This window comes from Lampetra planeri, chromosome 6, assembly GCF_965212315.1.
Source record: "Lampetra planeri chromosome 6, kcLamPlan1.2.h2, whole genome shotgun sequence".
In the NCBI taxonomy this organism is placed as follows: Eukaryota; Metazoa; Chordata; class Hyperoartia; order Petromyzontiformes; family Petromyzontidae; genus Lampetra; species Lampetra planeri.
The window spans coordinates 5,048,374-5,074,981 of NC_136112.1; the positions used below are offsets into that span (position 1 = coordinate 5,048,374).

General features: G+C 41.5%; 1 protein-coding gene across 4 annotated transcripts in view; it reads left to right on the plus strand.

Moving 5' to 3' along the window:
- Positions 1 to 26,608, plus strand: part of GLT1D1 (glycosyltransferase 1 domain containing 1) — a 76,923-nt gene that overhangs the window by 18,834 nt on the left and 31,481 nt on the right. For all 4 annotated transcript variants that reach the window (XM_078595334.1, XM_078595335.1, XM_078595333.1 and 1 more), the window contains 3 exons: positions 8,703 to 8,759; positions 11,993 to 12,085; positions 24,577 to 24,626. In XM_078595334.1, the coding sequence (XP_078451460.1) occupies positions 8,703 to 8,759; positions 11,993 to 12,085; positions 24,577 to 24,626 (200 nt within the window). The remainder of the gene's footprint in view (positions 1 to 8,702; positions 8,760 to 11,992; positions 12,086 to 24,576; positions 24,627 to 26,608) is intronic.

A 26,608-nucleotide genomic window follows, 5' to 3' on the forward strand; every position in this document is an offset into this window, starting at 1 on the left:
CTCTCACTTCTAACATTGAACGAGCTAAAGGTTCTGAACCCATTTAGACCTCAACATTTCAGCGACGTTCACAATGTATAGCGGCCATTTGTTGGCTCACGACACTTAATTTTGGATAAACTATGAAACGACGCTTTGCGAATATTATCACAACAAAACCTTCGTAAATGTTTTTCTTTTCGCATGGATGGCTCCTAAAACATAATTAGTGTCAACAATACATATTTAACTCAGCCTGACCTCTATTGTTTGCTTGCACATTTACTCATTTAAAAAAATAGTTGTCCCAAACAGTGGTGACGTTGAATTACTGCTTTCTTTAGTCTGTGTAAGGCGATCCAGAGAAAGTCATTACAAGAACCTTCCACAGTCATTGGTAGGCCTTTTACTGGAACTAATAGCACAATTACGCCAAAATCTATTTCCAATTTGGGCAGCAGCATGACCTTTAATGCTTAATTGCCTCTCCTCCTGTGTTGGTTAATGCTGGGTTCAAGTGGCCCGTTCTGCGCAGTAATACATATAAAAATGTAGCAGACCGGTCATGCCTTTCCTTTCAAATTTGTTGCCCAAACTTATTGCGGCCAAAATCCTAGTGGCCTGCCATCAATTGTGCATGAAAGTCAAACTTTTTTGAGAGCACCGTTACACTGCGGTGGACACTTTATCACTTTATGAAGCTTCATCATTGGCACGCAAAGTGGTTTTTTGTTTTTTAGCCAGCGAACTAGATTGCACTACGCGGTGTGCGTATCGTGTGCATCGCCAGTGGAAATCACCGCAAAAAAATCTTGTGGAGTGAAAAGAGGTAGCGTGATGACGCGTACGTAATGAGCGGATTGCACGAAGAATGCCACGTAAATACCGAAGGCCCCCCTCCATGAACGCGGTTGACTCTATCCAAATTTCAAGACCACATTTTGCAACAATCGCGTTTCAGTGAAGCCAACGCAGAGTACATTTTTCCGTAATTACACTCCACTCTGGATTAACTTCCCTTTGGCCAACCATACACACGCGATCGGACAGAAACACACGCTGGTTAATTCCTTCTTAGCCGGGAGAGCGCACTGATATTTCTGTGATTAAAGCACTCGCACACCCCGTGCGTCTTGCCTCACTCCCTCTGGCACCCTACAACCCCGTCCTCTCCTTCGCTCTCTTCCTCTCGAGTCTACCCCGCAGCCAATATGAATTGTTTTTAAAAATGATAAATTGGCTGCAAATGTTGCTTATCCACACGAGGGTCATCCCTATTAGCGTAGATAATGGAGGGGCCCCCCTTTGTAGTGGGATCACGTAGGAGCCGTGTGCATCTTGTTGGTACTGGATGGTTGATTAAGGATGCCGGCTCACGTGGTTTTTGACTGCAGGGTTTTTGGAACGATATCATATAAGGTGGGGACGATGGGCTACGTTTAAAGGAAGTTGGCGGAAATGTTTGCAATTTCTAGCTCCAGCCGATGCATAATTTATCACGCTACTTTTGGATGCATTTAAAATGAATAATAGTAAACATAAATGCGTAACTCTTTTTGTCATGCTTTCACAGTGCAGGCTGTAAGAGTTTAACTGTGTGACTTTCTGAGAGTACTGCTCTGTGGCCGTTGCGATTCGCAACAACACTGTTGGGTAAAGTGATTTTGTCTCTACTAAAAAATTTTTTTACATCAGCCACAAACTCTCGACTGGCTTTGACATCCACTCTCTCATCGGTAGAGTCAGCTTTGCTCGAAACAATGCCGGTGAACTGTCAGATGGTTATGGACAAGGACACCATCCGTTAGATATTGGGTCATAGTTCAATGCCATACTTTACAACGACGCAGAATATAAGTAACGATGTAATTACTAAATGCATTTCTTATTATATTTACTATTTCTGTACATTGCTATAAAAGGCGGTTTCACGCATCAAGGTCCTCTGGCCCTTTCTCCATCTTAACCCATTGCCATTTGACTTCACCAGTGATCCCTCTCATTGAAAAACGGAACCTCCCGTTATCATTGTTCACGTCATTTTTAAGAACGTGTACTTTTTTGCTATCATACACACATTTTTGACACGCTTGTTGACATCAACATTTTTACCGTCTTGCGCTACTTTAATGCACGCAAGGAATGCAGTTTTATTGCAAGTCTCTCTTGCATGTTACAATAGTGTCACTTAGCATTCCAATCCTATGAAGGTCTACCATCCTATAATGATATTTCACAGCCTTTTGTCAATCCACTGCTTTATAAATGTCTCCCAATGCTCTTGTCACAGGCATAGGGATTGTTTGCCCATACTTTACTTTACTCTGCTGGTCGAGTTGAAATGATGTTCGACTTACCCAGGAGTCGAACTCGGGTCGCCAGGTTCATGGTATCGCGAGCTAACCACTTCTGTCACCGCTCCACCCGAATCTTTTTCTGCAAGTTTTTCATGAATAATATTGTTTGGGTCTTTCGGTAAAGTCACGTATATAGGTTGAAAGAAAATAAGAAAAAACTACGACGTTTTGATCACAACACAAGCGATGTGTTGCGATCGAAACGTCGTAGTTTCGATCACAACACATCACTTGTGTTGTGATCCAAAGAATATTAATTCCTGCAGTCATGAAAGCGTTAAGTTTTAATAAATAAGTTTTGACGGAAAAAACTACTTTTGCAGGGCCCTGAATTAAAAACAAATAAAGGTCCCATCCATGTTATTTGTCACGGTTGAGTATCAAGTCGTTGATATACCACTTCCCATCACGGACGAGTTAATGACACAAAAATCATTGCTTTTCTATAAATACACAGCTGAGGGCAGATGGTTGCTCCCTCTGAGGGAATAACAGGACTGCTGTCTGACGACGAAAATTAAACATTTTTTACTATACTCTGCACTCTGCAAGGATAAAACAGCGTGGCATTGTAATAGCAAAACATTTCCAAGAGCCACGAATGCATTAGGCCACAAAAGAGGAAGCATTGTCTTCTCCTTATAAAGGATTTTTAGAAATTGCATTAAAGGACACATTTGTATTCACCTTGCTATTGCATCTGTTATATGGGTCCTTTAACTTTGGACTTGCGTAACATTTCAACTGCCTTACTCAGCACGATTATCATCTGCCATGAGTCTTCCACGACTCCCAGTGATATTGCCATGTCTTGACATGGTCCTGTGATGCTGCACCTTGCACACAGAACTGTTCTTGTCACGCCATCTCCACGATGGCCGTCCGCTCGGTTCGCAGTCTGCCCTCTGGCCGCCCATTCTGTCTGGTGACGTGACCTGCCCGGGCCCCTACTTCGCAGTTCGATACATGAACCTCACGGCGGGGCCCTGGGGTCCCGAATAAACGGAAGTCAAAATCGTAATTCATTTATTTTTGGCGACTCCGTCCCACCGCGCACATAAACGCCGCGACCCGGCTGGCGCCGATCATTCTGTTGTCGTGTCGTCCAAGCGCAGCAGCGAGGACGAATGCGCAGAAGAAACAAAAGTTTGAAACTTTGATTAGCGCATCGTGTAGAGCTCGTCGAGAGGAATAGTCGTATCGTTCGCCTTCAACAGACGTATAATGGCGTCGCAACGCAGTTTATGCGAGAGCCGGGGGCTTATGGGACCCCGGGGTCTCGCCATAAGGTCCATATTCTGTTTGGGAAACGTGTTGTGCACGACCTTTATTGTTTCGCTCATGGCTCAGCGTGTAACTTGTGGACTTGTTTGAAACATAACGTAAACCCTGCAATTAAGTTAAGCTTGGGCAAGATACACTCGCGCTTAAGTTCCTGATTGGAACGAGAAAAACACCTTTAATTTACCACCGTGCGTGCTAGAGACACCATAACAAGATAATATTATAATGTATCTCACAGCAGCTAATGACTAGCTGGGTGGTGGTGGTGGTGGTGAAGCACACCTGTAATCCAGCACTGTGGAGGCAGCGAGCGTTGGTGGATCACAGAAATGTCATGAGATCTCCTTTCTGCGGGTGTCGAGGTGCCAACTGCCCCTGGATTGCCAGGAGAATGCAAAATGCGGATCCCACCTTGTTCCACCTGTACTCAATAATCGCCAATAACACCTTCATATGTAGAGGACTGCAGAACTTGGGGGGTTGGGGGGGGGGAATTTGGCACCGGCTCGCCTCACGTTGCTGCCTTTCCTCCTCGTCTGTGGTTCCACGCGCCTCCGAGTCTGTACCCTGCCTTCGAGAGCGAACGAATGCTATGCACGTTACAAGTGGAAATTGCCGATGTGGCGTGGAGCGGTGGCACAGTCATTAACGTCCTTTGCAGTTTTAATCCGAAAATGGAAAACGTTCCCGGTGTGCAGACTGTGCTTTGTGATGACAACTTCGCGAGCTGTATTCATTACATTGCAGTTCAAGGGGTAATTTGCATGCATAAATGTGTGCAAAGTAGTTATCGTGGTAAAGTCACAGTTTGAATGGCAGTGGAGGGTGCCACTCTGCTGACGGCACCAGATCACATTCAAATGTTCATAAATGTGATTCAGGATTTGAAGCTGTACGCCTTCTGGTGTCATCTGGTCCAACACCAATGGGGACTAGGCTCTAAAGAAAGCCGTCTCGGGTGTGGACCAATCAACTTCAAGGACAGTGCATATTATTATCATTATCAGAGTTGCTTCTTTTTGTTTGCTTTTTTTGACTACTTGTGTTGTGGTTATTGCAAACATGATGCCTTGAATGAAGGTGTCAGTTTTGTACCAGTTTAAAAGGGTAAAAACCTACTACTATATTTTGCCACTGGTAAAAGAGATCTCATAGTGTTTGAAGCGTTCGTGACTGCAAGGATTCATATTCTTAGGTTTTTTCGGTAAAGTCACGTATGTGATACAGCTGTCGGGCTGTGACTGTTCCACCTGAAGACGGAAGCTTGTGTTGCCTCCAAAACGTCGTGATTTTTTTTATTTTTTTTATTTTACTTTTATTAATTTTACTTTTTTTACCTACGTGACTTTACCGAAAAAACCTAAGAATATGAATACTCATAAATGTGCACAATAACAACCGACGCGTGTTTTCCTGCTCCAATGAGCATTTTTAGACAAGGGCAAATTTGTTTTGAGAGGCCTAAGCCGGTGGCTGTAATTCCACATTCCTATGACTGGGGCAAGACTTTTGATAGGGCAACCATTGTAAACTTCCCCACAAATGTTAATCTACATTTTTTTTATGAACCCAGAATGATGATGGGCTGAGTCAGCCCCGAACCAGGGTTTGAACTGGGAACCTGCCAATTGTGAGGAGCTCTTTACAAATGAGGCACGTGACAGTTTGCATGCGTACAATACACGTGTGCAAAGTGGTTTACTTAGCCAAATGGTAGTTTGAATGATTAATTACAATTGCTGAGATTGTGAAAGATGACAATGGAGGTTTGTAAATGATGTATGCCATCCCATTATAACACCACTAATGGTTACATTAAGTGATGTTATAATTATTTTACATTGCAGCTTTAAAGAAATTATAAGACTTTTTTTTTATCTCATTTGTTCTGCTACAAAAACGATAACAACTGCTCGTCCGACAGCAGGAAAGGGAATTGAAGCCTCAATGAAGTGAATCTGCTGATCCCTGGTAGTTGCTGAGAGGTTGATGGATTACGGGAAGAAGGGACCATTTTATCCATACAGATATATCTCTTATCTGTATTAACGAATGTCAGCAAACATTGTGCAGTGAAATGAACATGTTAAACCTTGATAACACATTTGTGGTCATCAATCCAGGTGACTAAAGGCTAATCTACACTGTAAATGTTATTTATCTTTTTTTATATAATTCTTCTTATTATTATTACTCTAGGACAAGGGTTCAACGTGTCGAGGACGCTTTTCATGCACAGCATTGCTCCGGTTTGTAACCGCACGAATTCCGCCGCGTGACTGTGCAGGAAATGCACCATGAAACACTGGAGGTGTTGCACTTGCAGTGCTGTGTGTATATCGAGCAGTGGTGTACAGCATTCCCTCGATGTTCGCAAGGGATACGTTCCAGAGAGGCAAATTTCGCGGGTAATGATATTGGCTTTCATTAAAAAAAAATGTTTTTACATGTTTATGAATTACTGTGAAGACATACATTAATAAGCTTTTAAATACATGAAAATTATCATAACACGAAAACATACAAAATTGGTTATAATGAACATAAACTTAATGGAAAAAAAGATTCAAAGGATGAAATGATATCTTGATTTAAAGCTCAAATAATAGGTTATAAATTAGGATGATGCGCATCCTCAAATTAAAATCACTCTATCTCATTACTTTCTCGCATTACATGATCGCCAAAAATCGCAGATAGCATGTGTGTGAATAACAAGGGAATATTCGGCACAACGAATTGGCCAATCAAATAATATCGACGCTTTAGCTCGCGAGACATGGGTTGAATCGTGTGCGTATTAACGAGTTCAGCTTACCCATGCGTCGCAGACACTAGGGGCCGCTACATTCTCTGTAACGTTAAACCGATAATGGTTTTAATCGATTTTCTAAACTCGAATCCTGACAAATTAATTTAGCGTCTGAACACTTAGTCATCGGTTGAGCCTGTGGGTAGTAAAATCCTACGTTGTGGATAAAATCGGTGAACTTAAGGCGTACTGTGTGTGCTTAAACACACAAACACATGTGCATTCTATAAATACTGAATGTCCAGTGTTGTAAGTTTTAATTCAGGTGCAGTATGTACCGCCCATTAAATATAAACGGTCATGACTCAGTGATTCAAGACTAATGTTAGCCTGGAAATCTGAAATTTGCCACAGATATATTCAAGTCTATGGCTATAAGTAGAGAAATCCAAACACCAAATATTTTCTATTTTTGGCCATAGAAAATTACAACCCAAGAGGTTGATTGGTTTTACTCATAGGGCAGGGTCAGTTTCGAATCCTAATTTGCTTTAAGTGTCATGCTATAAACACTTTAAAATATATGATCCCTATCGGCAAATCGAGTAAAATTTCCTCTCGTGGTGTGTTGATTCTAGAAATGATAAAAAGTGGGCAAAAACTGCTACCGGCTACTATTGTGTGCATAATTACCTTCACGTCAGCCTGTGAGCGAGCAAGAGAGTGCACACACTCCTTTGCATTGCAAGCCACTACTCTGTGCGTCTCGGCATCGCTCAGTGGCACCCTCAGAATTTCATGACAAAAAAACCTCCCCTCCATAGGGCACACGAATAGGTCGGAATACCAAATGGTATCATCGCGCATGTACCTTGCGTCTTCATTTTTTTAGCTGATATTTTACATCGTCCCGAAATTGAATTTCAACGTATATATGTGCAAATTTTTGCACAGCCATATGCAAAATTCCACAATTGAAGTGTTTGCAAACGTGGTTACGTTTAATAACCTCATGTCAGCATCTGTAAGCTAATTGTTATATTAGAGGGGGGGTTTTTTCTCAAGCAGGAACTTTGCCCAGCCGACTTGCAGGGGCCTTTGGGCCCAGCACGCAAACATTAGGCAAGCTTATTATGTTATCATAATTTAGTAATTGTATGTAACTTTTAAATTTAGCAGGCATGTACCGTAACACTGGCACCATAGAGCATGCCCTTTCAAATGTTAATGTCTTTTATGGCAGGTGGTATAATGAGAGGGGGTTTTATTAAGACTGTGCAGCTCCAAAAGGGTGATCAGAGCACTGAGCCGACACTGCTCAAATCCTGGGTTTGAATCTGGGTAGCTGCTGCTGAGTCCACTGGGTTCTCACACGTGATGAGTTCAGTGTTCTCAGTTCTTTCGGTAAAGTCACATAGGTAAAAAAATGAACACAAGTCTCCGTCATCAGGTGGGACCGTCACAGCCAGATTTGCTGCATCAAGTGAGCATCAAGCAGCAAATCTGGCTGTGACGGTCCCACCTGATGACGGAGACTTGTGTGGCCTCCGAAACGTCGTGATTTTATTATTTTATTTTTATTAATTTTAATTTCAATTTTTTACCTACGTGACTTTACCGAAAGAACTGAGAGTATGAATCCTTGCAGTCACGAAAGCTTCAAATCTAGAATGAGTTCAGTGGTTGGAGAATAGCCATCAACGACTGCACACAGAAACGATCATGTAAATTTTAAAAAAAAGTGTTTCTTCGCTTTAATTAGGCAAACTTTCAGGTCTGAGATTGTTTCATATCGCCTCGAATCTCATGCTACTATCTCACTGCAGTGTGTGTGGACAAGTGCGACCCTCCCCCCGCCGCCAGAGTGTAAAATAATGAAAGGGCCACTCGACGGATTTTACACGGCAGAGAATCCGTGAAAAATCTCTGCCGGAGCCATTCTTCTGTACAAACGGAGCTGGGGGGGGGGGCACATCAATCTTGCAGTGCCCCCCCCCAAAATCGCCTGCTGCTGCTAGATGTAATTTCCAGCGAAACTCTCACGGTGCTCAAATTGTAAATGTTGTGGATTTACTCTCCAACACACCGGTGGGCTGAAGTCGTCACTTATTGGCGCGTTGTTTACGTGACGAACCTTACCGGCTCTGTCGGGTGGTGGAGGGTTACGACACATGTATCCTCACGAGATCTAACCCAAACACCTTAATTGTGAATGATATTGGTCGCGAAAGCCTACGTGTTGAACTGCTGTTTAGTGTTTTGCAACAACAAAAAATCAAGTTACATTCGTATAATGAACGTTTCAACTATTTGCCCTCGCTTGTCAACAGGTGTGTGGACCAATCCCGACACTGGATTTGCCTGGAGGAGCCATTTACGTAGTTCGGGTGAGCCAAAGCTCTGTATGCACACAACGCACGCAGGCAACGCAAGAACGGCCAAACTCCCGCTATGGCCACTATCATTCTCAGGAGCACTTCAACAATGCTGTACGATGATGAATAATTCATCGTGGTTGTACATGTATTTTTACGGAATGTAGGGTGTTCTTTGATTTTTCTGTCCGTATAGCTTGATGTTTAACCCTTGCGTTCGTGTACAGGTATGCAGCGAACTGCGAAATACTGTTTTTTATGTGACCACAACTTCCAATTAAAGAATTTGGACAATGTGGTGTAGCTTTCTTTTGTTAAACAGTGCAAGCTGTAACAGAATTTGCGTGCACTTCATAGATTGGCGTCGCAGTCTTGGGTGAAATCTTTAGACAGCCCTGCAGTGATCTGTCAGAGGCTTGACATTTGGAAAGTTTAAATGTACTGTGGAATTAAATTTGTAACTGCAGTTATATTTTTTATTATTATAGGGTGCTTAAATTTTTTTTTAACACTTTTGAGAATTTGCAACAACACCACAAGAAATGTACCTCCTGGCTCTGGAGACCACCTGGAGAAGATTCCAGGCACGTGTTGACAATGATGGCGAGCAGGTGGAGACTCTTTGACTTTTGAAGCTATAAACATACATTTGTTATCATGTTAGTGTATTATCCGTTATTTTTCCATTAAAAACGATGTGTTAACATTATTTTGAAGCACCCTGTATTTTTGTATTTTTCCCAGGAAATGTATTCCAATTGTACAATTGGTATCATACCACGAGATGAAAAGTCCGTTCAGATATTTTTGTTATAAAACAGCCCACAGAATAAGATACCACAGATCTGCTCCCAGACTCCCTGTAAAGTCACATCTTACGTATGCTCGAGGACATGTACTTTATATTGCACCCTTCTATAGAGGATGTTTGTTTGTCACTTGGGAGAGCTTGAGTTTGCTCCCAAATTAGGTCAAACTCGTTTAATTCTAGATTTGAAGCTTTCGTGACTGCAAGGATTCATATTCTTAGGTTTTTTCGGTAAAGTCACGTAAGTAAAACATTAAAATTAATAAAAGTAAAATAAAAATCACGACGTTTCGGAGGCTTGTGTTGCCTCCGAAACGTCGTGATTTTTATTTTATTTTACTTTTATTAATTTTAATTATTCCAATTGTGCAATAAAAATCACGACGTTTCGGAGGCTTGTGTTGCCTCCGAAACGTCATGATTTTTATTTTATTTTACTTTTATTAATTTGAATGTTTTACCTACGTGACTTTTCCGAAAAAACCTAAGAATATGAAACTCGTTTAATATTACGGATTTTAATATGCACAGTGTGATTGGTGATCAGTCTGAGACCATCCACTCACTACTTTTGACAAACTCGGTTTTAGTCACGAGTGGCTGCTCAGATTTTAACTCGAGATGTCAACAGTGCAGGGTCAGTGCTCTCACCAGGAACCCCCCCCCCCCCCGGTGGCCTCTCTTTGAAATAATTTGCAGACACACAGGTGGCGGAGCAATATCCCTGTTTATATGTATAAAATATTTATAGCTTTAAATGCAATTTCATTTTCGAAATTACTTTCGTCAGACAGCACTTAATCCAGCACTTGTGACACAAGTTTGTGGATCAGATTGTATTTGTTAAACTCTCAAAGCTGCTGGGCTGCAAGATGGTGACCAGGAGATGAAAGTACATCATATGGGTTGCAAACCCATCCAAGCATACATTTGTCTTATTTATTCCTGTGTGTGTGTTCCTTTCTTCTTCACACAAAACACTCATTGATGGAATTAACCAAACATTACTATGCAGGACCAGCCTCAAATAGTGTTGGAGACTCGGTGAGCCTTTCCAGGGGAAATAAATGATGTTATTATTGTCCACAGATATGTATACTTGTACGTATGGGCTGGTTGAAAGGGTATCATAATGAGCAACTGCGTGCTTAAAATGTGATCATAATCAGATGCAAAAAAAATAATTTCTTTCTAAAAAGTCTGACATCGTCTTCACATAGAGTACGCAGGAAAAATGTAGGGGAGGGGTGCGGCAGGGGGTACTAATAATGCATTCTTTGCATAAGAAAAAGTCTGATTTGAAGAAAAAAGCTGACACGGCAATTGGAGTGTGCAATAAATTGCATTAATTGCAGTTTGTGCCTTCATTTCATTTCAATACTTTCTCAAGGTGCTTCATCTGCATGACAATTTAACACGCTCTCCCTCAAGTTCAGCGTTCCCAACCCTCCTCTATTCTGATCCCCAGTGTAATGCCACATTTGCTCGTTGATGTGGCGAGTACATTATTGGAAGTGTTTTCATTTTGGAAGCCAGAGTCCCAAGTTAAATATATGTCAGTACAATCAAGCACGCACGGCAAATATTGAACGATGTTTTCCCCATATGTGCTTTACGTCTGCCACGGTCTTGTTTTTTTATGGCTTTTGTTGATCTTTTTTGAGAAAGTATGGGCAGGAAGGGAAGGAGGCGGCGTTTGGGAGGGGTTATCGTTCCAAACGCTGCTCTGGGAAAACCCAGACTGAGAGTTAAGAGAGGAAAGCAATAATCCCCCCACTACTCGCTCCCTAGCCACAACCCCATATAGGATAGGCTGTTCTGCCATTCAAAGTCATTTACTGTTTTATTGAAGAACATGACCACGCAGCACTTGACCTATTCTGACACCCACCTGGCCAATTGGGATTATTATGACGGGCAGCTAAAAAAACTGCTCTTACGTCTTGTTTTTCCCCACAAAGTAGATACGTCGCTAAAAAATGACTTAATCACAAGCGAGAGATTTATGTTAAAGAAAAAATATCATCAGCCCTACATAATGGGCAAACATTTGTTGCCAAGCATATGTGAAAGATGCAACAACAACAAAAATGACCGTAAATTGCATTAATGTCCCTATCGTGCCAGAATTTACTGCAGCGAAGATTTAGTGGCATGCTAACGAACTCCTACAATAATACCAGTTAATCTGTGCAACCCCCCCCCCCTTCTCGTTGCATGTAAAAGGTTACAGGTCAGCGGGTCACAGATTTATGCCCCATACTGTCAAAATGCAACCCGATATTTTGCGCAGTAAAATACAGTAATGGCGTCACATAAAGGACACCGGGCGACACTTTATGCATACATTTGGCAAGTTTGCACCCCCACCCACCACCCTGAATGTAACCTTGGCTCCCTCTTTCTTCCTTCCTCCCCCACCAACCAAATTGATTAGGCGTCCCCGCTGATACGAGCAGCCTCCTCTTCCTCCTCGTGTGCGGGATTCGTCAAGTTAAGGACCCTCTGTACCTGACGGACACTTTCTCCGGTAAGCACAAAACGAATAAAATTGTATCTCATCTGAAAAATGCTTGCCAAGGCAATACGTGCACATGTAGGCGTTTTTGTACCATTAGCTTTTATATCAGATTTAATTATTAATTTTGTTTAGAATGTTTTACAACTACCGTTTTATGGTGGGAGGTGCGGGGGGGACGGAGCGTTGGCACGGTCGTTGGTACGCAATGCTATGAACCTGTCGTCCTGAGTTTGAATCCAGGCCAGGTCTGACATCATTGGTGAGTGGTATTGGGCTGGTTCAGATACCAAAACCGCCACTGGCCAGCTTAACCACTCAACCACACAAGCTCGTGTGCTGCAGTACGCTTAACACATTTCTTATAATACAGCGTGCTTGGAAAGGCATTCAGAAGTGGATTAACAAAGGTCTGTAAATTTTATTTATATATAATTACGTACATTTATAATGTATTTACATTGATAGAATGTTAGACGAAACAATACGTGACTTTGCCGAAAGAACCTAAGAATAATACTATACAGGCTATTTAGATCAGTCTTATGCAACCGTGCCTGAGCAAAGAGAGTGTGTGATCTTTGAGATTATTTTATATAAATTATGTTTTTTGGTCATTTTGGTGAACTCATTAATCCAAATAAAGTCCATAAATGTAAAGTGTGAAACTTATGTGTTTGAATTTGGCCTTTGTAAGTGACCCTTCATTAGATATTCTTTTTGACCTTTTCATAAAGGGGAATTTTTATATCTGTCATTTAATTTACATAATTTACATGAAAACATAGCCCTGCATGGTGAAAGAGATACGGTACTTTTTTACATTAAGTGTGTGAAAGTATATTTTTTGCCAATGAGAATTATTCATAACGATGGTATCATCGGGTGCATTGACTGAAAGTAACGTTGATATTTTTAAAATCCCATGTAACATGTCATTTACAGGCCTTAATGTATAATCACGTACATAAGCATATTATACGGAGCTTTGCCTTGGATTTCTTTCTTTACCTTCAAGAAAGAAGTAATGAATCCGATAAATAGACCACCTCATTAATTTCCAGTCGCTGATGTACAATCATTTGGTTGTGCTATATGCATGGGTCACCGTTCATCATGATGAACTTGGATAAATTGGACATTATCCAAGCCTGCCTTCTGCTGAAGACAAATCCAATAGCAGATATATGATTTGGACTCAATATTATTGAACATTTGGGAGCCATACACTGTAGAGAAAAATAAAAAGTCAACTTATACCACACAATTATTCTGGGGTTGCACGTAACATCACATTTGTTTATTATGCATTGTTACTTATCATGCAGGGAACCACAGTGAAATAAGCTATTATTTAAGCCTGGAGATTTGAGGCCAAAAATATTCATAGGTGTATAAAAGAATGTGATCCAAATGAACGTTTTTTGTGCCATATATCTGCAAGAGGGTGCAGCAATGGTACAACGATTAGCAACTTTGTTCTATACACCCAACCACCTGAGTTTGATTCCTGCACAAGGGTAACATCAGTGTTGAGTCATGTTTGAACTGGTCCTGAGACCCCCCCCCTCACCCCTTCACCATACTTCACCACACCTGTGTGGTGAAGTATGGTCATTAAACCCCCACATTGACATGGCTTTGGGGAGCCCTTAGTCCATCATTGGATTGTTTGTTATTATTATGACATGCTAAATATGTTGTTTTAACACAGAATGGATGGGCTTCCTTGCGAATATATGAATCACATTTAGGTCGCTACATTTTAAAATGTCTATGCTAAATGTTTCAGCTTGGTTATCTACTGATGCTGCCATCTTTATACATTACTCATCATTCATATTATAGATTACGTGTTAGATTATATTTTTCGCAGATCTTGTTTTAAAGCAAAGGTGATGTGCTATTGGCTACTGTAACACTTGATGAATTGAGCCAGTTTTCCACAATCCATCTTTCAGTTGCGGTGGTGTTACTGACATCTCTCAGCTGCAAATAGGATTTATACATCACAAAACCAATCGCAATATGCAGTGTTGTACCTGCTTAGTCCCTTACCAGAATACACCACCATTGATTGGCTAATGACAATACATATCTATTGCCTTGCGCTCTTACGGCTTGTTACGAGCAGATAATAATAACAACAGTTTAACACGTAGGCTGATTACTAATCTATTATATAATTACAATAAACCCTCCCTCCTCCCCCTCTGATCTCTACACCTGATGGATTCACAGGGATGACGTCATCTTGCTCTATTTAAGACCGGAAGCAGATGGATTGTGACACTATTCTGGCAAATCGCCCGATGATGCTGGATGTAATTACTAGCGAAACGTCGTACTCCTCATATTGTGAACGTTGTGGATTTACTCTCCATCACAGCGGTGGGCTGAAGTAGTAACTAATTGGCGCGTTGTTTACGTGACAAACCTTATTGGCTGTGTCGGGTGGTGGAGGGTTACAACACATTTATACTGACACGATCTAACCCAAAAACCTTTATTATGAATAATAACAACAATAATAATGTATATTTATATGGCACCTTAATATTAGGAGCATCTCAAGATGCTGAACGTGCGCTCTTTGCATCGAGTAAATTGGACGAAGCACAAAATAACAGAGACACTATCCACAGTGGCCAAGCGCACGATACAATTAAAACACAACTTGAAAATATTGTAAAAATGTCATTAATTATTAAAAGCAAAGCACACCATCTGGCCGTAAGATACAATAATTAGGAAACAATTTTCCATGATGCCACGATCACACACAACCATCCCACTGCTTTGCAGGTTTTCAGTAGCGACAGTGACAAGGCTAAGGACACCACCACAACTGCGGGACTTGAGAACCGCTCCCGTGATTGATTAGGAACCACGTTTTGCACGTTCGTCTCGGTAAAAAAAACTAAATCCAGTATTTCAGAGCTGCTGAGAAACCTTGATAGTTATCTGAGCCATGCAAAGTTGCAGTACAGTAAAACCTTGGATGCGAGTAACTTGGTCTGCGAGTGTTTTGCACGACGAGCAAAATTTGTTATAAATATTAATTTGATAAACGATCGAGGTCTTGCAATACGAGTAGTACGTGTATACGTTTTGTCTGCCGAGCGTCACGTGATCACAACTGATATACGAGTGCTTTGATATACGAGTGCTTTGGATTACAAACACGTTTCCGGAACAAATTATGCTCGCAATCCAAGGTTTTACTGCGTAAACATAACGGTTAACGGAAAACTATCCACGTATAGTTTAAATACTCTATCGTTATCCGACTACAATTCTGCTCCATTTGTTAAGCCACAGACACCTTTGTGAAAGGAGGAAAACTCCGGTGTCGTTGTTTCATCCTTGTGGGAAAAACAAACCTGACGCAGGGTCTTATTTTGCCATACTTCACCACGCTGGTCAGTGGTTGGTTAAGAAGGGGCAGGGGACCAGGACCAGTTGAGATATCACTGGCTGCTTGATGTTAGCTTTCCCCGTGAAGAAAACTCATGTTGGCGGGGTTCAGTGCCCATTGTAAAAATATAAAAATTAAAATGGCCTTGTGGCTCAGGGGACAGACTGAGCTCACACCATTGAAATCCTTGGTTTGAATTTGGGCATTTCAGAATCATAGACTAGAAGAATCTGATGAACTATGAAGCTCTTTATCACAGGTGCCAAGTAGAGGCTCCTCAAAAAGTTACATGAACAAAACATACAAGGATACAAGAGTAAGATCGAGAAAAGTCAAGTCAATGAAAAATAAATTAATATTTCTATAACAAGGAAGTAGAAATTGCACGACTCTATACATTTGCCAAGATAAAATTTAAGCTTGAGCAAAGCAATATAACAACCATAATAAACCAAGTCCGCACTTTATAATTGAATTGCTGATACCATGAGTAAGGTTTATTGTTTCAAATCGCAGTTGCAAATCAGTTCCACAATTCTACCCTGTAATTGTTCACAATGGGTTTTCTTCAATAGCTTTGCATGAACTCTAGAAAGAGTTAATTGATGCTTGTTGAAAAATGACAAAACACAAAGCTAGCACACACACACACACATTTATAGAACATTTTTTTGTACACTTATAAACTTCTGCGAGTGTATTCTCAGGTTTTTTCGGTAAAGTCACGTAGGTAAAAACATTAAAATTAATGAAAGTAAAATAAAACAAAACAAAATAAAATTCACGACGTTTCGGAGGCAACACAAGTCTCCGTCATCAGGTGGGACCGTCACAGCCGAATTAGCTGCATCAAGTGAAGCAATGATTCAAGATGTAATCCCTTATAAGCAAGTTGAAGGGAGGTGGAGAGGGGGGGAGAGCTTATCAGGCTGTGGTAGCCAATGAATGGAAACGTATCGGGAGGGAGGAGGAGCGGTGATCAAAGACTGCACGCAGTGCTCAACACAATGAATGGAGACGTGTCGGGACGGAGGGCGAGCGGCGATCAAAGACTGCACGCAGTGCTCAACACAATGAATGGAGACGCGCCGGGACGGAGGGCGAGCGGTGATCAAAGACATCACGTAGTGCTCAACACAATGAATGGAAACGTGGCGAGCGGTGATCAAAGAACAATGAAGAGATTACTGTTAAACACTGTGGATGTTAACACTCGGTGAAGTAAATTAAAATAGTGCCTGTCAGATAAGATGGTCCAAAAAGTGTAATTAAGTCTTTTTTGCGTGGTTAATAACATCTTTCCAGTGATTACTGAGTTTGTACCCATCATCACGGTTGAAATTATGTCTGTGTTTGTATATTTGTATGGCTTCGTGTACAAACCTTTGATGGTAGCCCGGAGGTTTGCAGAGAACCTTGGTCTCGGAAAAGACAATTTCATGAGAGCCCGCCGAGTTGTAGCAATGATCGGCAACGGCCGAAGAATCAGTTCTGCCGTGTTTCAGATCTGACTTGTGCTCGCGGACACGATCAGCAACATGACGTTTTGTTTCTCCAATGTAGCAATCACCACAAATGCAACTCAATTTGTAGACTCCAGGATACTGTAAGTCAGGAACGACATCCTTCACAGATGGAATCAGATCACGGATTTTATGCACTGTACTGAATCGGACTTGGATCTTATGTTTGTTTAGAATTTTGGAGATCTTTTTGGTCACGCCTGCTATGTATGGTAACGTGATAGTTTTGGTCAGAGTTTCATGTGGTTGTTTCTGTGTGGTGGGAGAGACAGCTTGGCGGATAGTGCGGTCAGAGTATCCGTTCATCCTGAGGGCCCGATGTACATGTCTTAATTCATCAGTCAGGTGGTGTTGGTCAGAAATGCCATGGGCTCTGTGGTATAGCGTTTTGATGAGAGAATTCTTTTGAGATGGGTGGTGGTGGGAATCCGGTTTCAAGTAGGAATTTGTGTGGGTGGCTTTCCTGTAGACAGAATGTCCCAAGGATCCGTCAAGCCTCCTCTTAAACAGAATATCCAAGAATGGTAGTTTACCGTCTTTCTCCACTTCCATGGTGAATCTGATAGATGGGTGTCTAGAATTGATGTGGTCCATGAAGTGGTTCAATGCTGGGAGGCCATGTGGCCAGATGACGAAAGTGTCATCCACATATCTCTTCCACAGGGAAGGACGCAGGGTGGATGTCTGGATGGCGTCTGATTCAAACTTTTCCATGAACATGTTGGCTATAACTGGTGACAAGGGGGAGCCCATAGGGGTACCCTCATTCTGTTTGTAGAAGGTGCCATTCCAGGTAAAATAGGTGTTGGTGAGGCAATGCCTAACCAGCGCAGGTACATCAGAATTCAATCCATGTTGGACTAAGTCCTCAATTATTGTTAGGGTGTCCGGTACTGGGACTTTGGTAAACAGAGATACTACATCAAAGCTGACGAGGATGTCATCAGGAGATAGTACCATGTCCTTAACCATAGAGACTAATTGGGTTGAGTTGAGTACTGCCGAAGAGGTCTTGCCTGTGAAGGGGAGCAGAGTATCTGATAGAAAACGGGCTAGTTTGTACGTCGGAGAGTTTATCGTCGACACGATGGGTCGTAGCGGGGTGCCTTCTTTATGGATTTTGGGAAGACCATAGAGTCTGGGAGGTCTTGCCGCCGATGGTTTTAGAGAGGGACGTTTGCTTGGTTCGATTAGGGAAGTCGAACTCGTGATGATACTGTTGGTTTTTGTCGTTAGGCTTTTAGTGGGATCGTTTTTAATTTTGGAGTAACTCCCATCATTAAGCAGGTCCAGGATTTTGTTGTTGTATGAATCTTTATCCATGATGACCGTGGCATTGCCCTTGTCTGCCGAGAGGATGACTATATCATCTCTCTTTTTTAAATTCGCGAGTTCAGAGCGTTCGTTTTTGCTGATGTTACTAGTGGGTTTCTTAGCATTCTTAAGAATAGTAGCTATTTCAGCTCTTGCTACATCCGCATGGATGTGTCCTATGCCTCTGAGGGCTACATCAATCTGAGAAATCATATCCTCTACTGGTATATATTTAGGGGTGACGGCGAAATTTAGTCCTTTGGCCAGTACCGTTTTTAGATTGTCAGAAATTGGAATGTTACTCTGATTAATCACGGTCTTGTTAACATCCAGCTTTGCGATGTGTGGCTCTGGTTTCTTTTTAGATAGGAGGTTGAATTTAGAAATCAGGTTAGCTTTGCATTTGGCTGACATTGAGTCAGCAGAAGCAGAAGTCATGTTATCAACGTGGTTCCAATCAGAAGGTGACATTTTTTGTGTTAACATTAGATGTGTTTGTAAGAGAGTCTTGTCTAAATTATCGAGTTCAGATCGGAGTAACCTTATTCTCTCCGAGATTAGTGATAGGCTAGCTTTAAATAAGATCTGTTTGGAGTATCATCACGAGTTCGACTTCCCTAATCGAACCAAGCAAACGTCCCTCTCTAAAACCATCGGCGGCAAGACCTCCCAGACTCTATGGTCTTCCCAAAATCCATAAAGAAGGCACCCCGCTACGACCCATCGTGTCGACGATAAACTCTCCGACGTACAAACTAGCCCGTTTTCTATCAGATACTCTGCTCCCCTTCACAGGCAAGACCTCTTCGGCAGTACTCAACTCAACCCAATTAGTCTCTATGGTTAAGGACATGGTACTATCTCCTGATGACATCCTCGTCAGCTTTGATGTAGTATCTCTGTTTACCAAAGTCCCAGTACCGGACACCCTAACAATAATTGAGGACTTAGTCCAACATGGATTGAATTCTGATGTACCTGCGCTGGTTAGGCATTGCCTCACCAACACCTATTTTACCTGGAATGGCACCTTCTACAAACAGAATGAGGGTACCCCTATGGGCTCCCCCTTGTCACCAGTTATAGCCAACATGTTCATGGAAAAGTTTGAATCAGACGCCATCCAGACATCCACCCTGCGTCCTTCCCTGTGGAAGAGATATGTGGATGACACTTTCGTCATCTGGCCACATGGCCTCCCAGCATTGAACCACTTCTTGGACCACATCAATTCTAGACACCCATCTATCAGATTCACCATGGAAGTGGAGAAAGACGGTAAACTACCATTCTTGGATATTCTGTTTAAGAGGAGGCTTGACGGATCCTTGGGACATTCTGTCTACAGGAAAGCCACCCACACAAATTCCTACTTGAAACCGGATTCCCACCACCACCCATCTCAAAAGAATTCTCTCATCAAAACGCTATACCACAGAGCCCATGGCATTTCTGACCAACACCACCTGACTGATGAATTAAGACATGTACATCGGGCCCTCAGGATGAACGGATACTCTGACCGCACTATCCGCCAAGCTGTCTCTCCCACCACACAGAAACAACCACATGAAACTCTGACCAAAACTATCACGTTACCATACATAGCAGGCGTGACCAAAAAGATCTCCAAAATTCTAAACAAACATAAGATCCAAGTCCGATTCAGTACAGTGCATAAAATCCGTGATCTGATTCCATCTGTGAAGGATGTCGTTCCTGACTTACAGTATCCTGGAGTCTACAAATTGAGTTGCATTTGTGGTGATTGCTACATTGGAGAAACAAAACGTCATGTTGCTGATCGTGTCCGCGAGCACAAGTCAGATCTGAAACACGGCAGAACTGATTCTTCGGCCGTTGCCGATCATTGCTACAACTCGGCGGGCTCTCATGAAATTGTCTTTTCCGAGACCAAGGTTCTCTGCAAACCTCCGGGCTACCATCAAAGGTTTGTACACGAAGCCATACAAATATACAAACACAGACATAATTTCAACCGTGATGATGGGTACAAACTCAGTAATCACTGGAAAGATGTTATTAACCACGCAAAAAAGACTTAATTACACTTTTTGGACCATCTTATCTGACAGGCACTATTTTAATTTACTTCACCGAGTGTTAACATCCACAGTGTTTAACAGTAATCTCTTCATTGTTCTTTGATCACCGCTCGCCACGTTTCCATTCATTGTGTTGAGCACTACGTGATGTCTTTGATCACCGCTCGCCCTCCGTCCCGGCGCGTCTCCATTCATTGTGTTGAGCACTGCGTGCAGTCTTTGATCGCCGCTCGCCCTCCGTCCCGACACGTCTCCATTCATTGTGTTGAGCACTGCGTGCAGTCTTTGATCACCGCTCCTCCTCCCTCCCGATACGTTTCCATTCATTGGCTACCACAGCCTGATAAGCTCTCCCCCCCTCTCCACCTCCCTTCAACTTGCTTATAAGGGATTACATCTTGAATCATTGCTTCACTTGATGCAGCTAATTCGGCTGTGACGGTCCCACCTGATGACGGAGACTTGTGTTGCCTCCGAAACGTCGTGAATTTTATTTTGTTTTGTTTTATTTTACTTTCATTAATTTTAATGTTTTTACCTACGTGACTTTACCGAAAAAACCTGAGAATATGAATCATTGCAGTCACGAAAGCTTCAAATCTAGAATAAATTCTGCGAGTGTATTTGTTGTTTATGATGTGCGTTTCCCCGTGTTCACAAAACAGTCTCCTTCTTGTCCGAGTTGTTCCACGCGGCTTTGACAAAGAAGTGTTATGCCCAGTCAGCGATCCTGTTGTAATTAAATTAAAACCTTTTAGTGAATTTATACAAAAATATTTCCAAATATATTGTCCTCGGGACTGCCAATCTCTTTTAAAACAATTTAATAATGCGATTGTTCCATTATTCCATTATGCATCCCTTGAAACCGCTTCAATAATAATTGATATTTGACGTAATATTTTACCGTTGCTTTTCTCATAATTACATTCCATTTTTGCAATTGGAGGCCCGTAATGAGATGAAGAAATTCTCATTCGGGACTCTCACAAGCGAGTAGTGAATCGCCCCCAGAAGATGATATGATGTAACTACTTCAGAAGTAACTTCGATAAACCTATTTAACCACACCAAGGTCATGTCTCACGCCTGTACATGACCGGGAAAGAGTTGTTCATCGCATGACAATCAAGCAAAAAAAAATTAACCCGTAAAAACAAAGTTTTTCACTATAAATCCTTTATATGCGTGGCATCGGTTTTATTTTATTATTCATTTCTGTTTTTCTTGAGTGAGAGTTTCATTTTTATCACATTGGTATTTGAAATTAAATATGAAATTTTTGTTTTCCTAAAAAGTGGAAAATTTAGGAAAAAATTTTTCACGAAAATAAATGGTCACGCACAACGAGTCTGTGTGCAAAATGTCAGCTCGATTGGATCATGGGAAGTGGGTTAAAAAACGACCGAAAGATTTGCACGGTCGTAAGCGCGCAAGCAAGCAAGCAAGTGAACTTAATATAAAGGATTTAAAAATGTTTAAATCGCAGACCGTGGAATTAATCAAAATTAACATCAGAAACAAATGTAATTAATGTTACGATTTATTGTGCATTTGTTGGTGACGAGGCTGAGCTCTTCAGCTCGCTACGCGTGAGAAGCAAGTTTCATCGCGGGCGACAAAGTTTTTGCCGCTGCAGCACCACCAGTGTTTTGGAACAACCTCGTTTCTTCCCTTGACCTTGTAAATTTTCCCTAAGAAATATCCTTAAACAGAAGATTCATGACAGATACAGCCACATTTGCCACTGCAATTTAAAACTATGAACCTTACTCATGGTATCAGCAATTAAATTATATAGTGAAACGTAAGCAACGTGAAATTGTCTTGGTGTGGTCTTGGATTATCATTATTATTGTTGTTTTTCTGCTTTTCCCAAGTTTACATTTCACCTTGGCAAATGTATAGAGTCGTGAAATTTGTACTTCCATGTTATAGCAATATTCATTTATTTTTGATTGACTTGACTTTTCTCTATCTTTCTCTAGTATCCTTGTATGTTTTGTTGATGTAACTTCTTGAGGAGCCTCTACTGGGCATCTGTGAAAAAGAGCTTCATAGCTCATCAGATTATTCGAGTCTATGATTCTGATTCAGAAATGCCCAAATTCAAACCAAGAATTTCAATGTGTGAGCTCAGTCTGGCCCCTGAGTCGTACGGCCACTTAATTATTATTTTTGCTTTTAAAGGAGAATTATTCTTGTGTGCATATATTTTTGTCATTCATATTTGCTCAGAAATTGCAGCTTGTGACAAAAAATATGTATCTTGGAATGCTTCCAAACATCGTATTAAGACGCATCATACGAATTAGGACATTGAGTCCAAATATATATTTTAGAATACAATATTGAAATATATTCTCTGGAATGCTGCCCACGTGGGTAGTTATACATTTGAACGTTGGATGTAATACTGCAGAATAGCAGCACGCACATGCCAAATACATGCTGACGGAGAGAAACTGCATTTAAAAAAAGCAATATGAATATCCGATTCTGCCATTCCGTTCATTGTACTGTCCTGTCCTTCGTACCGAGAACGTGCAGTCCTCCTTCAGGATAAACACCCCTTCATGTTGCAGACCTATAATTGTGATGCTTGAAGTGATATAAATTTTGTTAAGAGAAAGTGTGGTGGTATTCAATTTGGTCTGGATGATAGTCCTAACATTGGTTATAATTTGATCCTCATTTTGCTATTAGCATCACGCCATGAGACAGGTTCCATTCGGAACGGTCACTGAGCAATGCCAACCCTGTGTTACATAATGGGCCACAGAAGCATATTTGACAGAACTACTCATGAGATCCCTTCAAGGGAGCTATTATCCACATGAGTGGGCAGCACTTTTCCACTTGCCCTTCCGCAGCATAATGCCCATCGCATCACAATCAACTTAATATTTTTTGGAAGTCTCAGAGGTGGAATTTAGTCAAATTAGATACAATACCAAATGTATCTTTTTTTTACGTGCAGCCATGGGTGACCGGTCTGAAACATCGACTCACGAAACTTAAGAACTTAGTTTAATCACAGAGAGCTGCCCAGATTCGAACCCATGATCTCAGTGATACCAGCTGAGCACTCTGACCTCTGAGCCATTTGGCTTCATGAGGTTCTGCTGCATTTGAATCGATGCAGTGCTCTGGAGTTGCCCTGTCTTTAACTGCCTTGAGAGAGACTGAGTATTAATCAGGACAGGCCAAGATCAGTATGTTCCACTCCTACTTGCTGCTAAAGACGTAATCTGAGAGGGATTGAAGTCTGTAAAAAGGACAAATTGCTTTTGGGGGCAATTCTGACCAAATGTATCGTAAAATTACAAGGTTTCTTCCTAATGTATAGATTTTCAATAATAGCACGGTGTGGATTAGATATACGGTTCAACTGGAAAGTGTTTCAGTAGTCAGTGTTTAATTTACAATCATTATTAAGCTAAATTGAATTACTGTTGTTAATTCGATATTTAAAAAAAAAACCTTTACCAATGTATAGTTGTTGAGGTGATTCTTTGAATATTTGTTGAATGTATGCTGGGGGGGGGGGGGGGGGTGGAGATGCTACCATGGTGGTGTAATGGGCAGCATACTGGGCTTGCTTTCAATCTTCCAGTGTGGCAGTTGGAACGACGGAGTAAGTTTCCTAAATCCCCACACCCTGCCACCTCTATCCACCCAGCGGAATAGAATGGGTTCAACATTTTATTCGATCGACAGGTCGTGCGTGTGCGTTGTGGGGGTACTGTATAGGTTACTTCAGCCTCTTGCGAGACGACTGGCCTGCGTGGAGAAATAGGCCAAATACTCAAAAGAGAACATTTCTAGAGCTGCCTTTAAAACGAGGTGGGGTTTTTTTTTTGTTGCCAGCAAGTTTTGTGCACCAGTAATTGCAGGGCTGTGCCGTTTACCTTTAATTTGTTTTTAAAGAATCGTGTGGCTTTTCAACTTTTAGGCAGGTTTTATTTCATACCATCACAGTGTTTGCAGTCTCAAGATACACAAAAGTGTTTTTCATTTGCAACTCACCCACGTTTAAAATCGCCAACGTCCCATCAGCGTGTTTGTGGAACATTTTCCAAGCCGATTTAGTTTTTGACCTATTTATGAGACCAACGTTTTGCAACAATGCCACAGCAAAGTGTCACATTGCTGCATCTTGACGGTATGTTTTTGTGTTAGAGTGGCACAATGAAGACTCCAGGGTGCATCTAATCATCATTGGTCCAGAGGTTAGTGCTGGCATGATAATCATAATGATCTATAAGAATGTCTATCCACCACTCATTGCGACAAATCGGTATATTTTTTTAAAAAGAAGACACATGTTTGTCAGTGTTCTTGGCAATGTACCAATATTATGCAATGGAATGCAATGCACCTACACTGGCAGGCTGCATTTTCAATCACAGCATCTAAAATAAAACACGATTAAAGTGCATGAATTTTCACATTTGTTACACAGTTGTTTGCATGCAGCGTTTACCTGAAACCAAGATGTATAATGTACTACAAAATTAATATAATGTCGTGAAACTCCTATCTCCTGCGGCCTAATGTCCGCATGGTCTGGCCGATCCACGATACTTCCCCGTCATCAGCAGATCGGCACTATTGTCTGCGACTTTCGCCGATGAGGAAGCCTCCAAGGTCTGCCGCTGTACAGCGGAACTCCAAAAATCCACGTTGATATGGGGGAAACCGCATCATGGACCCTGTAATCTGCCGCGACCCGCGGAGGTTCGTGTTATAGACCATTAACTATAGGAAAGTGCTATAGACCACGAACTATAGGTTAGTGCTGTAGGCCATGACCTTTCAACCAACGTTGGGGGATGTACCTTCTCATGCTCAGTCCCAAAAAACTCCAACATCCTCTGCCACCGGACATCTAGAATGCGCCGAGTGTCTCTCAATTCCGTGGTGTGTGCAAGGCACATCGCTTCATACTTGTCTTCCCATAACATTTTTTTTAATACAATGTTTCTTTACTTATTATTTATTTTAATTCACTACTTACCATTCTTGTGCTATTCGTTGCGCACGGTTGCACTTTATTTTGCGCGCGACTGCAATTTTCTTTGCTCAGTCAGTGTTAGCCGCTGTGATCCTGACAGGTGCCTTTTACCTTTCCTGTTGTTCTGTGGCCCTCTGTACCGTTCCCGTTCTGCTGTCATGTGCACCGATGCCCACCTTATTGACGGCGAAATTGTCGCGTAAAATAAAGGTTGATTGACGATTGATTGCCCTGCAGAAAAAAATTATTCTGCCGACACGGTGTGCCATGGGGTGCCATGGGTTACGGGAGGGAGGAACTTGCGCAGTTCCGTTTATCCATGAAAACAACACGGATTACAGGGCAGGCGTGGCACGTGACTAGCTAGTCTGCAAATAAAATGCAGATTATAAGAGACCATTTTTCACCCAAATGGTGAAAATCTGCCGTATTGGTTGAAGTTAAAGGTTTTGTGGAATTTTTCTTGACTTGATATGAATTTTAAAATAAAAAAAATATTTTTCCACTAACCAATATTATCAGCATGGCTAGTCTGTGTAAAGTCCTTCTGCTAGCAGTGGCGTGAGAAAGAAATTACAAGCCTGCGCATTTACCACCTTTGTTCCACGGATAATAGACACGTCGATGAAGCTCATGACGCAGTCCATGATGGGTGAATATAATCGATGATTAGAAAGGCAGTGACAAAGATGTTTTTTCCACAAATATGATAGATGATGAAGGTCACGACGATGATGATGGATTATGATGATTAAGATCATTCAGCAATGCTCGAAGACAACGAGGATTAAAACTAATGCAAACTATTTTATTTTACAGATAAGGCCCACTGAGCTATATCGTTCTTTTTCATTTCTGACATGGCCACAAATTTGAGCTCAGCAGAGTGGCTGTTTATCACGTGGATATATACAGCAGCCAAATACTCTCAAGGATTGTCACGTGTTAAATTAATCTTGTTATCCACAAAAATCATATGTAAGATTGAGTATCAATCTTGATTTGAAGCTTTCGTGACTGCAGGAATCCATACTCTTTGGTTCTTTCGGTAAAGTCACGTAGGTATAAAAATAAAATAAATCACGATGTTTCGGACGCAACACAAGCGTCCGTCATCAGGTGTTGTGCCCGAAACGTCGTGATTTATTTTATTTTAAGATTAAGTATATTGACAGATAACAAAAAAACCGCTCTTAT